The 12636-nt window shown below is 46.0% G+C and overlaps 2 protein-coding genes across 2 annotated transcripts in view; one reads left to right on the top strand and one right to left on the bottom strand.

Moving 5' to 3' along the window:
* Window positions 1–4164, bottom strand: part of GPSM1 (G protein signaling modulator 1) — an 88171-nt gene extending 84007 nt beyond the window's left edge. Inside the window, exon 1 of the mRNA XM_086763872.1 lies at window positions 4041–4164. The gene's annotated coding sequence lies outside the window, so the exon portion shown is untranslated. The remainder of the gene's footprint in view (window positions 1–4040) is intronic.
* Window positions 4165–10572: 6408 nt separating this feature from the next.
* CCDC187 (coiled-coil domain containing 187) overlaps window positions 10573–12636 on the top strand; it is a 41944-nt gene continuing 39880 nt past the window's right edge. The window contains exons 1-3 of the mRNA XM_086764151.1: window positions 10573–10865; window positions 11244–11325; window positions 12077–12120. Of these exons, the coding sequence (XP_086620277.1) occupies window positions 11283–11325; window positions 12077–12120 (87 nt within the window). The 5' untranslated portion in view covers window positions 10573–10865; window positions 11244–11282. The remainder of the gene's footprint in view (window positions 10866–11243; window positions 11326–12076; window positions 12121–12636) is intronic.

Here is a 12636-nt window from a genome sequence, read left to right as displayed (position 1 = left end):
GACCCTCCCTGGGGCTCACATTCACACCCAGAGCTACGCTGCCCGGCTGGCCAGCGGTCTGGGGGTGAGATGCCTGCTGGGCAGTAGAGCTGGATGCAATCCCCTTCCCAGAGCCTGGGCAGTAACACAGCAAGTGTGCTCTTAGCTTGCTTTCCTCACCCCAGGATAAGCCCCTCATGCCCACCCCTCTTTTCTTCTGGTACAGCGTAAAAACATGCGTCACAACCTTAACAGTTTTCACAAGTGACATTCCTTCTGTTTGGGTGCACGCAGTGGTTGAAGATTTGGCATTTCCAGTTTTGTACATATTTATACATCCTGTGTCTCTGATGTCTCTGAATTTCCTTTCTATTACTATTCCTCTTGGCCTTGGAAGAGGCAAACAAAGAGGCAGAACTCATCTGCTTCCTTTAGCTTTCAAGCTGGACTTAAAATGCTTCTTGAAATAAATAGCGAGAGACCCCTAAAATTCCCTTGTGCTCAGCCTCGTAGCTTGTTTGATGCAATGAAACCCCATGGCCTGGCATTGGCCTGCTGGTAGATGGGGATTTTTTAGGCAAGGCCAGAGAAGACTACCTTAACTTCCTTGTGCTCATGTCCTGTACGCCTTGTATCTGAAAAGCCAGCACCTCCTCTTCAGCTGAAATCTTCACCTCAGAGCAGAATGACTGTACAGAGTGCCTGGGAAGGCTTTTGGACCCTGCAGGCAACTGATGCGTGTTGTGGCAACGCTCTCCCTCGTGCCACCCCCTCCCCTGCCCTGGCATCGCTCGCTCTGGATGCAGCTTGCTGGGGCGAGACACCCAGCCTGCCCTGGCACCACAGCCCCTGTCCTGCTCTGACCCCGTGCAGGGTGCTCTGGGTCTCTGCAGACGCGCTCATCTTCCTCCTGGCCTGGAATCAGAACTGGCTACTGGTATGGTCTGCGCTTCAGCTTGGCTTTGCCATGGCCATGAATTCCCTGAGACCCAGTCCGACTAATGGGCCTGGAGGGAAAGCTGGAGCTGGCTGCGGTGTCTAAGATGGATGATATTGGATAAGCAGCCGGGGGAGGGGGGGGCGATGTGAACAGCCTTGGAGTTGTTAATCGCCTTTCACACGTCCCCCCAGGCATCTCAGCGATGTTTGCAGCAAGCTGGACATGCTCGAGCAACACATGGATTTCTGCTTCCTTTTCATCTTTTGGCAAATTCCCGTCATTTTGCACAGCTCAGGGGCACGTGCTCTCGCTGTTCCCGCAGGAGAATTTAACAGCCTGCAAGGCGCCTGCTTCAAGAGGTCTTCTTAGGACTTCAACCAAAATCCTGAGAGGGTGATGGGAGCCTCTCTGGTGGTTCATCAGAAATGTGCTGGCTTTTTTCTGAGCTTGGAAGAGTTGCATGGCAGTAACACGGAGCTTTTCCTTTTTTTGGAGGCACTTTATCAAAGCTTTATTGCTCAGGCAGATACCCCAGAGCTCCTAGTCACGATCGATCGGCTGTATTTACAATTATGGCAATGGGTTTGTTTAACCAACTTCAGCTTCAAATAGTCAACAGACAAAAACCTAGTTTCTCCTGCTGGAAGTCTGGGAAAACCTCCTGTTAGCATTTGCTGAAATAAGTAATCTTTTGTTATATTTGAAAGCCCAGGGGGAAAATACCCACTTTCACCTTTGCAGGGGGCTTTATTTCCTTTTTGAATTGTAACTGTTGGTAATGACATGAATTACAAACATGCCTGTTTGGCTTTGTTTTAAAAACAGATTGCCAATATTGACACTTTAATTGCATTGTTTAGCCAAGCTTCTGCAAGTGCTTTCCAAACACTCGCCGTGTAACTGACAGGGTTTATTTCTGTTTAACTAACTCACAAGTGAGAATCGGAGACGGAAGGAGCCGAAGGAGCTGGTGAGGTGACTCTGTGTCACCAGCCACACTGCAAGGTGACAGAGGCTCCTGCAGCAGCCCCGGGGTGCGTGGCCCCTCGCAGTCCCCGAGCCAGCGCTTTGTGACAGGAAGCACGCTGGTTATAGCCAGAGCTGCAGCCTAACCACACAGGCTCAGCTCTAAACCCATCCATTTCTTCATCAGCAATGCAAAAATATCACCATTCACAGCTCAACTCTGCTACGTGTTTTCGGCAGGATATACAATTTTTTTTTCTACATTTCTTCCACTTGAAGATAAGTCTGTTCTTATAATTCTGATAGAATACTCGGACAATATTATAGCAATATTAAGCAGCATTTTCTAAAAGTAATAATTCTCATGTTAGGACTGATAACTGGCACACAGCACACTCTCTGCACCATTAATGCTGATTTTTGAGCAAATAACAGAACACAGGGAAAGTTTCAAAGGCCTGAAAAGAGACTAATAGTGAAATAAAATGTCTTAGAAAAGTGACTGCGATGACCCGAGTAACATTAGCCTCGTTAGTGCAATACTGATGCCGCGCTAATATGGGACACAGTCAAAGGGGCCGTGGAATGTCAGTCCGTGGCTCCAGAAAACTACTCATCAAGCAAGCAATCTTTCTTTTAAGGGGATTATAAATTCAGTTAATAAAAGTAATTCTGCTGACATAATAGACTTAGACTTCTGCAAAGCAGTTGACTTAATCTTGCGTGACATCCTGTTAAAAATAGTACTCAACAAAATCAATGTAGCCTATATTAAATGGATGGAAAATTTGCTAAGATGCATCTAAAAGTAATTATCTGATGGAGGAATTTCTAGTGTGTCCAAAAGGATTTACTCTTGGTACAATGTTATTCAAGGCTTTTATCAATGATCTGCAAATTACTGGCAAAGTTTGTGTAAAAATGAAATGGAGAAGAACAGTAGCAATTAACGGGAGAGATGGGATTGGGTTGTCTGGTAGGGTGGGGCATGTTGGAGCACGCATTCCAGCGCAGACACACATCACTGCATTTACAGTTCTGATGACAAGAACTAGGTGAAGTGCTGAAATAAAGAGGCTGTGAAAAGGCTATCGTACAAACCGAGTGTAAGGCCACACAGCAACGCTGTAGTGAAGAATGTAAACATCAGCTACAGGCAAAATTAGCACATCAATTCATTTAGCTTGCTCAAGTGAATTTTAAGGTGTGACTTAATCTTAGGTGACAGTTAACTTTATAGCCAAGAAAATTTACGGGAATAGAAAGCTTTTTACTCTAGTAGACAGTGGCACATCCTGAACTTGCAGCTAGGCAAATTCAGACTGGAAAGAAGATGTACTGTTTAAATGTAGTTAATTAAAGAGTGGAACAACTAACTTGTTAGGAACTGAGTGCACCCTCCATTAGTTGGTATCTGGAGGAACAGTGTTGAAATATGCTGCAGTTCAAACACAAGCTCTGGGTCTGAAGCAGCATTCACTGAGTGAGAGTCTTTACTCTGCGTTATGTCAGAACTCTGATTAGACAATCTGCTCTGTTAGATGTAAAACCACTCTTGTTTTACCCATTGATCAGTTTTATCTACTGATATTTTATATTTTTCCTGAGTTGACGAATCTCAACATTACGGTGGACACGACAGCGGTATTTTTAGTGTAACATGTTCTGCAGTATCGATCACACGATGTGGTTAACAGCCTGTATTGCCTCAGGGACAAAATGAATATTAATGTCTGCTCGAGTTGTCTATTGAGATCAAATATTTGTGTTCTCTGTTGATTGCAGCCTGGAGGCTGTGTTGGCCTCTTGGAAAAGAACAGAGTCCTGATTCTGAGGGAAAGGTTTGGGAGTGGCAAAGCACAGTGTTGGTCTGTGTTTACAATCCCATCCCCTCACTTTTCCTCAGAGAAGCAAAGGGAATAAAGGTGGTGGCTTTGCTCCTCAGAACACTGTGCCTACCTCCTGGCTGCTGCTTTTGACTTTCACTGGAGAGCTGCTAAATGATGTTGTCATAGAAACACAAAAGGGGCACTGGGAACCCTTCCAGTTCGGGCTATGCACAGGACAGCACATTTCTCTCACATTTATCTAGGTCTCTACAGACTTATCACCTTTCTACCAGACAGCACAATTAGCCCAGTCCAGGTTTTCTTACCAAATTCTTGCATAGTGGTGGTGCTCCTCGCTCACAGGGGCTCAGCCCCTAAATAACCATCATTTCCAGGTGTCCAGGCTCTGTTCTTTCTCTCAGTGAGGCAGCACGCCCACCAACTTTGCTGCAAGCAAACAGAAATTCCCCAGGGTCAGCTTCTCTACTTACATAAACTGGGATAGCTCTGTTTACTGGCACAGGGCTGCATCACTTTACATGAGTGGAGAATTTAGCCTTCAAACATATGCTATGTTTATTTTCCATTGGAGATGGGTATGCAGCTAGTATCTATTTTCCTTTGCACTTAGCTCCATATAGATTAATGTTGTCAATAATGAGGCAATATTTTTGCTGCTTTACACTATTATCCAAAGAGACGAAAAAAAAAAAAAAAGCCCAGACAAACAAATTCCAGTCACAGTCATAAATGATGGAGGGTTAAATGACTGTGCTGTCTAACATCCCAGGAGAGAGCAGCAATGAAACTCTGGCAAATCTGAGGGCAACCTGACTTGACAGAGCATAACAAGGCAGAAGACAGTCTGTTGTGTTCGCTTACCCCGCTGCTTCTCCATTGACAATATTTTGGATTGGCACTTAGCAGTAAAACAAATATAATCAAGGGGAAATCGGGTGAATTTATGAGTCAATGAGCCTGGGTCATTGGCCCCAGGGACTGTTCCTAGTAAGTGGGCTATATAAAGCTCTTCTGCTCTCATAACCTCTTGTAGTCGCCTGTACTGGAGTCCCAACTGGGACTAAGCAGATCAGCTCTGATGCAAGACAGATGTTGTGCATTAGAGATGAGCTGTCTCCACACATCTGGACACACCACAATGTACTAGCCTGCCCAAGAGGTTCTACCTAGGAAATTAGGTCAGCTTCTCACTATGTTATTTGCAAATGATGCAGGTCTGAGATTGATGGCCTGCAAATTGCTAAGTAAAGAACTGAAAGGTGGCAGGAGGGATTTGGAAAGCCACTGAAGGTCCACAGAGAGGAAAACATGCAAAAGGAAAGTGGAACCACATTTTGGTTGGACTATTTGAATTTTGAACATAAAGCTCTTCTTGAAGGAAGAGGCTGAAATCTTGCCATTCTTGGTTGCTGTCTGATGCTTTGTTGAAAAATTGAAGCAGAACAAAGTAACATTTAAAGAAAAAGCTGTGGGACATAGTAAAACACACTCACAGAGTGTACAGAGCTTTGAGTCTTTGCTGCTAAGGATGCTGTATTCCCCAGCTCAAAAGGAATTTTCCTTCTTATATTTAACATCACAAAACCCAGGTGTGTACTAAATTGCATATTTAAACCCAGTCACGCCAAGCCCAGGACACATGGTAAGTCAGGAGGTTTTGAGCTTCATTACTAGATGTGACACCAAGGCAAGTTACAAAAGCACATGCAGTTCTGTAGGAGCTGGTGACCACACTGGCCCCGTGATGGTTCCATGTAAGTTGGGTTTAACCAGTGCCCTTACCTGAGAGCAGGTGTGCGGTGTCTGATCTGGGAGAAGATTATGTGGCACTGCCACTCAGGTCTTGGTAACATATGGTGATAAAGGCAGCACTGCAGAAACAACGTTGTTTTGTCTCGTACCACTCCATGTATCACTGTGCCTGGTCCAGCCCCCACCAAAACCCACAAGAATCTTCACATCAGGTTCTGCGGGTGATGGCTTTAAGACACCTCGTAACTTTGTATTCCTGTAATTCTCCCCACCCGCCTACCCTTCCTTTTTCATTTTACAGTGCACGGAGACAATGTGCAAGGAAATGTGCCGTTTTACCTGCAGATCGTTGATTTAAATTGCCTCGTCCCAGCCCGGCGCTATAAATCCCCTGCTGCAGCTGGAGAGCCCCGTTTACGATAGCGGGTTTCCATGGCAATCCTGCGCTCTCCCACGTTCAGCTGCACCGCGCAGGCAGCCCCCTCCTTCTCCATTTCAGATTCCATTCACACAGTCTCCTCTTGACAGGAAAAAAAACCAAATGGGCCACAGATAGCTATTTCCTATCTTAATACACTTTCCCCCAATAACTGGATGATGTATATGTATTTTAGAACATAAAGAGAACACTTGCCCTTTCCCAGACGTCACTTGGCATACAGCATAACATTCAGGTAGTCTGAAAGTCTAGTTCTTTCCTGACACACATTACTCTTGTTATTTTTGGACATTAATAGGAAAATACCAGGTTAATATTTCCTGGTGTTTCTGGCTGTAATCACTGCAAAGGAAGTATATGTCCTTATTGCAGCAAATCCCTCCCTAGGCTCGGGGCAGCCTCGCGGTAGCATCCCACCTGCATTTGGGCTGTGCTCTGCGCAGCAAACAGTTCAACTCAGTCACTGCACGCATGGCACAGACCCTGGGAAAAGTATCTGCCTATTCCTGACAACCTGGGAAACAGTCTGAGCTGCTAGGATTAAAAAAAAAAAAAAAAAAAGATCAGTGGTACCAGCAAAAATTCTGCAGCCAGGGTCAGACTCCTCCCTGTGTATCTCGGAGTGATTTACATGAATGTTGCTATCACACAACATCAACTGTGCAGGAAGAAATTTGTGTCTTGTCTCAGGAACTGTGACACAGCATCGTTAATGGGGCAGCCCTTTATCTCAGTCTTATTTTGCTGCTGATTTGGGAGATGATAAGTATCCTCAAGAATGACTGCAATATGTAGAGGTCAACCCTATGCTCTTAGCAGGTTCAAATCAAATCCCAATTTATTAAGTGTCTTTATCTTTGTCCCTTTTAATTCCAGCTCATGCTTTGTCGCAGATTTCAGTGGGTGCAGGATCGGGCCCTTGGCTGTCAGACTTCAGAGCAGTACAGTTTTTTATTTAATCAACTGCCTCTTCCCACCATATGCTTACTAGAAAATGTATGTCACATCCAGCTTGCAATCGACGTCCAAGTTTGTGCTTTGATTGTTTGCTAACTGAGAATTGCTGTGAAAGTTGGTTTCCAATGTAAATTGCTTAGTCAGGCACTGTAAAAAAAAAACCAACAAACAAGGACCGTTTCCTTTCCTTTTAGCTGGAGATATTTCCCGAAAGTGAGGGAACTCACAACACTGTCGCAAAGCTAGGCACACAGAGCAAACCAGCAAGAGAAAGAGAGGAGTGTGTCTGCCAGAGCTGCAAATTATTGCTCATGAGACCCTCAGAGTTTATCTGCTGGGTGCAAAAGTATAGTTGTGTGATACGCGGCCGTTTCAAAACACAGAGACTGAGGAGAAATTTCTGGTGTTGGTTCACACACATAGGCACTTCCTGAATTTTGCTAGGCGTTGTGGGTTATTGGTTTAAACATTTCCTAAACAGTGACAGTGCACAACAGCGGAAACTGAAGCCTCTGGGAGGTGAGCCTGCAGCCTGAACGATGTCAGACCGGCTTCCAGGCTCCAAACAGCCTTGTTCAGGGTGGAGCAATTACCAAGGCCACTCGCCTTTGCGTCGCAGAAGCAGTAGAAAACCACGCTGAAGCTCAGAGTGCGGCAGTGTGGCAGAGCTGGGCACTGCTTGCCCCACTTCATCGTCGTGCGTGCAAGTGTAACGGCAGCGGAAACTGCTCGCTGGGAAAAGCAGGGGCTCCTGCCTGGACAACGTGCTCTCCGTGGGATAATCTCATGCAATGGGTTAGCAGCAGCTCTCTTGGTAGATTCTTAGCTGCAAGAAACTTTGCAGTATCCTTTCCTGCAAATCCCTGAAATGGCTTGTGTAAAACCTCCGCTGGGTATGCGATAGCCTGTAGGCTATTTTGCTAAAACAAGTAGGTGGTAGTCTGAGTACCGCTGCAGGGGAAATTCGGTGGTTGAAGGCGGATGCATCATAAATGCCATGCAAGTGAAAACACGGGGCCTAACTCCGTCTTAGTTCCATGTGACAGGGGCTGTGGAGTCAGCTGGTCGGAACCGTACACCACTGGCTCATTTTGCTCATGCAGATCTAAAATGCAAATCCTAATGGATTCACTCCTCTCTGCCTCGGCTCACACTTGGCTCCCTGACTTGGGAGCTTCACTCACCGCAGAAGTGGGATTTGGCCCATTGATAGGTTTCTCTTAATCTCTCAGCAGATTTGTGGTCTAACACTCCGAGATGTGCAGCATAACATGCTGGCAATCTGTCACTCTCCTGGCTCTCGTCAGCTCCAACAGTTTGCTGAGAAAAAACACTGCCAAAATAGATGCCAGCCCGACCCAAGGGACTTGAGAAGTGCCGCCTGCGCGCAGCCGAAAGCTCTGCCTGTCACAGCACGTGCATCCCCGCTCTGCTTGGCTCCTCCACCAGCCCAGCAGCCTGGGAGCAGCCCTGGGCTTTCCTGGTTACTGAGGCAGTTTCACATCTTACCAAACCTTCACTGAAAGTTGCTCTCCCACTCCTGAGTTTTCCCATTTCTGTTCTCTCCTCCCCCTTCAGTGGACCAGTTGACTTGGCACGGTGGCTGCCCATGAACCCCAAGACTGCAGTTAGGGCTCTTATCACTTGCGCACCCTGAATAGCTGTGGCTCTGCTCTTGGACGAGCTCTGCATTCCTAGCACTGAAACCTCTAATCAGGTCAAAACGTTGGCTTGGAACAGCTTGAAATGGGAACTTTGTGACTCTAGTCTGCAGCTCAGGAATTCCTTGTTTGGTTAGACTTGAAAAGCTGAAATGCTGGGGATATCTGAGCACAGACTGCAGCGACATTTATTAGATTAGCAGTCTGAGTCTGTTTCTTCAAGAGAACTTCTCTAGAGACCACAGGGATCCATGTACATGAAAGGATGTGGTGTTGGTATCTTGCCTCACCATCTGAGTACTTTCCAGTAATAACGAACGCTTACAATGCTGACATTGCTGCTTAAAGCAAATCTGTAGAATTATAAAGCACGAACAAATAATTGAGGACATAAACCAGAAAAAGAGCCAGATTGAATATAAACCTCTGCCCTGCACTGGGGTGGGACCTAGAAGAGGATACAGAGCCTCTTCTCAGGGTACTTACTGAAATTTAACCCATGACAGTAGTAATTGATGGCCACCACTGTAGAGTAAGAAGAAAAGTATTTTATCCCATGTCTTTATCACATTCACATGCCTTCCATGAACATCTGAGCCAACGGCAAATACAGCCGTGGGACCTGCAGCATTTCAGTATATATGAGAGGATATTTGTGGGAAGCACATTTACAATTCAGAAATGGAAAAATTCCACAGGAAACCAATGTCTAAGGACCATCCAACCAAGGAAGAGAAGCAGCATTGAATGGTCAGCCTGGTCTTGGCCATTATACGTTGATTGCAGTAGTTTTCGCTGTAACCACAGGTCCAGGAATTAGCTGTGAGTAACTCTGGGGCAAGGAGCTGCAGAAACCAAGTCTCCCAAAGCAACACACAGGCAGCATGCAAACGGAAGGCAAGTTCACCAGCTGAGACATGCCTCAAGGGATGTTTAGCCATCTGCAGCCGTAATCTTGGGAGGGTTTAGGAAACGCACTGGCAGGCCTCAGTCCAGGAGGTCACTGCCCATTGAAGCCCATCAGAAAGATGCTCAATGATAAGTCCGAGTATGAAAATGAAGAGGAAAGTGAATCATTGCTATAGCAAGAGTTTTTCCCCTGCTACCCATTCCGGGTTGTCTTTGACAATTGCCGTTCTCCTGAGTTGTCCTGAGAGAAACTGGGGTCCCAGAGCCTCCCAGCACCGAGTGCTTCATCTCCTGTCTGCGAGCTGAGCTTGCCCTCTGCCGTTTGCTGAACAAACTGTTCTCTCTGGTTAAGCCAAACTGGGAGGGTGAGAACAGCAAGACCTGAAGAACCAGAATGGTTACGGCCACATTTCAAATACTTAAACTTAAAAACTGTGACACTTAAAAAAAGTGGCAGCCACAAAGGTGGAAAAGGCTTATCTGAGACTTTAGCATGCACTTACTTTATATTCTCAAGCTTTTCTCTATAATCACAAAGAGCACAAATCTCTTTTTGTCATTTCTCCCTAAATAAAAGCCAATATTCAGAATTAAGCCCCCTGCTCTCTTGAGACCAGGGTTCAGGTGTGACAGGGAGTGCTGCTAAGAGCTGGATCAGCCTGCAGAAGGAAGGTGCCCTGGGATGGCAAGAGTTGCCCTGTGATGAGGACTCAGATGGGTCTGGTTTCTCCCCCTGCTCTGGCACCACATTCTCTCCCCATCCCAGAGCAGCAGAGCTGCTTCCACCTGGGCCCCAGGTTGGTCACCCTGCTCCTCTGCTGCCCTGCCCTCTCCTGTGCAGCCATCCAGCCCTGGGAGCGGTCATCGCCAGGATGCCAGACGCCTTGGAAAGGACACAAGGGCTTGTCAAGAGAGCTGCTGGCACCTTGCCACATGTTTGCAAGCTGAGATCAACCTTCAGGCTCCTCTTGTTGCTGTTTGCTTTCTCCTCTGTTCCTAACAGCCTCTCTCTGTGCTGTCACTACTGTCGCCCTGCACAGAGGGGCTCAAACAAAGGTGTGGGGACGGTTGATGACTGGTGGGACTTCTCTGGACATCCTCCCGCACCTCCCAGCGCTCATGGGCAGGGCAGGGATTGATTGACCTGGCACTTGTCTCAGAGGAACTTCTGCATTCCCAGCTGGTGCCAGGGAGCTGGTGCCTGCGGATGGCTTAGCCCAGAGAAGGAGCAGCAAAGGGGATGTTCAGTGCCGAGACCTTTCTTATACCTTCCTTTGGAAGTGGCTTCTGGGATTAGCCCATGTAGAAAGACTGCAGCCCTCTTACAGATCATCTCTAAAGCGCTTCTCTAGGTGCTTTTGCACAGCTCCTAAGTGGAGACTTTCTTCCATGCATGGATGAGGCTGCAAAAGGTAAGCATTAACCAGGCAATAACAGGGGGATGTGGGTGGGAGCTGACTTTCTCGACTCTCTGATCATATAGTCCTTGCCCCAAGTGAGCGCACTAGGCTCCTGAGCTCCCAGGGCAGCTCTTCAGGGTGTATTGACCCAGAGCAGGACAGTTGCCAGCTGTAAATTCATATCCCTGTCCCTCCCCGAGGCTCCCTCACAAGGCTGAGACAATTAATGATAACAGGTAACATTTGCAAACAACCACAGAAATGTGGATGGTGAGGGTCTTTATGGACAATCAGCAATTATAGATGAGAAAAAAAATATATAGGCATAAAAATGACCTAGGCTGTTCTGGAAGGGCAGCAATGACTAGTCCTTTTGCATGGTAATTCCAGATACGGATATCAAGTAAACAGCGCTAGCACAGCTGAAAAATGGATAACAGTTTTGCATCTGGAGAATCAGCCCCTCTATCTGGTACGTAGGTATTGAGCTTCCATTTTCCTCTGTACGGTCATAGCAGAGACTTGGATAATTTTATTTTAAACCAACGATTTATCGCTTATTGAAAGACTTTAGTACTTAGTTTAATCTGGATTGCATGACTTCGGACACAATGGAGCAAATATTTTGAAGTCTAGAGAGTGTTGGACAGTTTTGTAACTGTGCTTGTAGCTCTTACAGCAAGACTAAACCTCCCCATTTCATGCTGCTTTCCAACAGAAACCCGCTCTATGAATCTTCCTCAGCCTGAAGCCATCAAGGCTCAGTTACTGTTGAATGTATACAATAAGTTCACACTGGGAGCTTCTCTCCATCTGATGTGTTGCTTTATTTCTTCTATAAAAAGACACAAGCCATTCTTCCTCTCAAAAGTAATCCTGTTTGGTTGTTTTTTTTTTTTTGTAAGTAACTACTACTAAACAGGACCGAACTTGGAAATTCAGCTCAGTCTTTCTTAAATATATGTAAAGCTACCAGCTAATTTCAGCAAGGATTTTACTGAATAAGCACTAAGATAGCTCAAAGAGCACTAGCTCTACAGAACTAAGCACACACTGAAAACAAGCCGTATATAAAAGCAGTTCAGACAATTTTTCAGGAGCAGTTTTGTGTTTCAGCCACCAGCTCTGTAATCTTTTCTGGCTTGGGCATGAGGGAAACTGTCTGTAATGAAGACACATGTGAAGAGATGCTAAAACAAGTCTTTCATCTCTTGCTTCTGCAGATGTGGCCTTGGCTTGGAAGAGTCTTCAGAAAGCCAAAGCAGTGGTACGTGCGGTTCGGGGAACACTTGCTGTCATGTACTTGTATCACTCTGTCAGCTGCCTGTGCATCACCTCCACAGAGTTTTCCTTCAGGGATATAATGTAATTGAGAGCCATGTAAATGTGCCGTTTCATTTGTTCTTTTGCAATGGACACATAACCTCTTTAATCATAAATGACAAAAAGAGGATACGGCAAAAAGCAAGGAATCTTACCAAATTTTACAACACTGTTCACAATTAATGACAAGAACAGATAAAAGTTTGCCTTGCTTGTTGTGGTTGAAGCCCTAAGCAGAATAATAGCTGGCACTCACTGAGCTGGAACATCCTCTGAATTGTCCCTGTCTTGTTGTCCTCTTAGTAGGAAACAGAATAATGTTTATATCGGGCACAGCAGCTGCAATCATAACAGTGAAGTTGCTTGGATGAATGCATAATATGATCCGAATGCACGCAGCGTTGCTCGCGCAGTCAAGGCCTGTCGCTGCTACCACGCTGTTGGAGTTGCTGCTGGCGGG

The sequence above is a fragment of the Chlamydotis macqueenii genome, chromosome 20 (assembly GCF_036417535.1).
Source record: "Chlamydotis macqueenii isolate bChlMac1 chromosome 20, bChlMac1.mat, whole genome shotgun sequence".
NCBI lineage: Eukaryota > Metazoa > Chordata > Aves > Otidiformes > Otididae > Chlamydotis > Chlamydotis macqueenii.
Note: the sequence above shows the minus strand (reverse complement) of the source record. Positions and strands in the feature narration are given on the sequence as shown.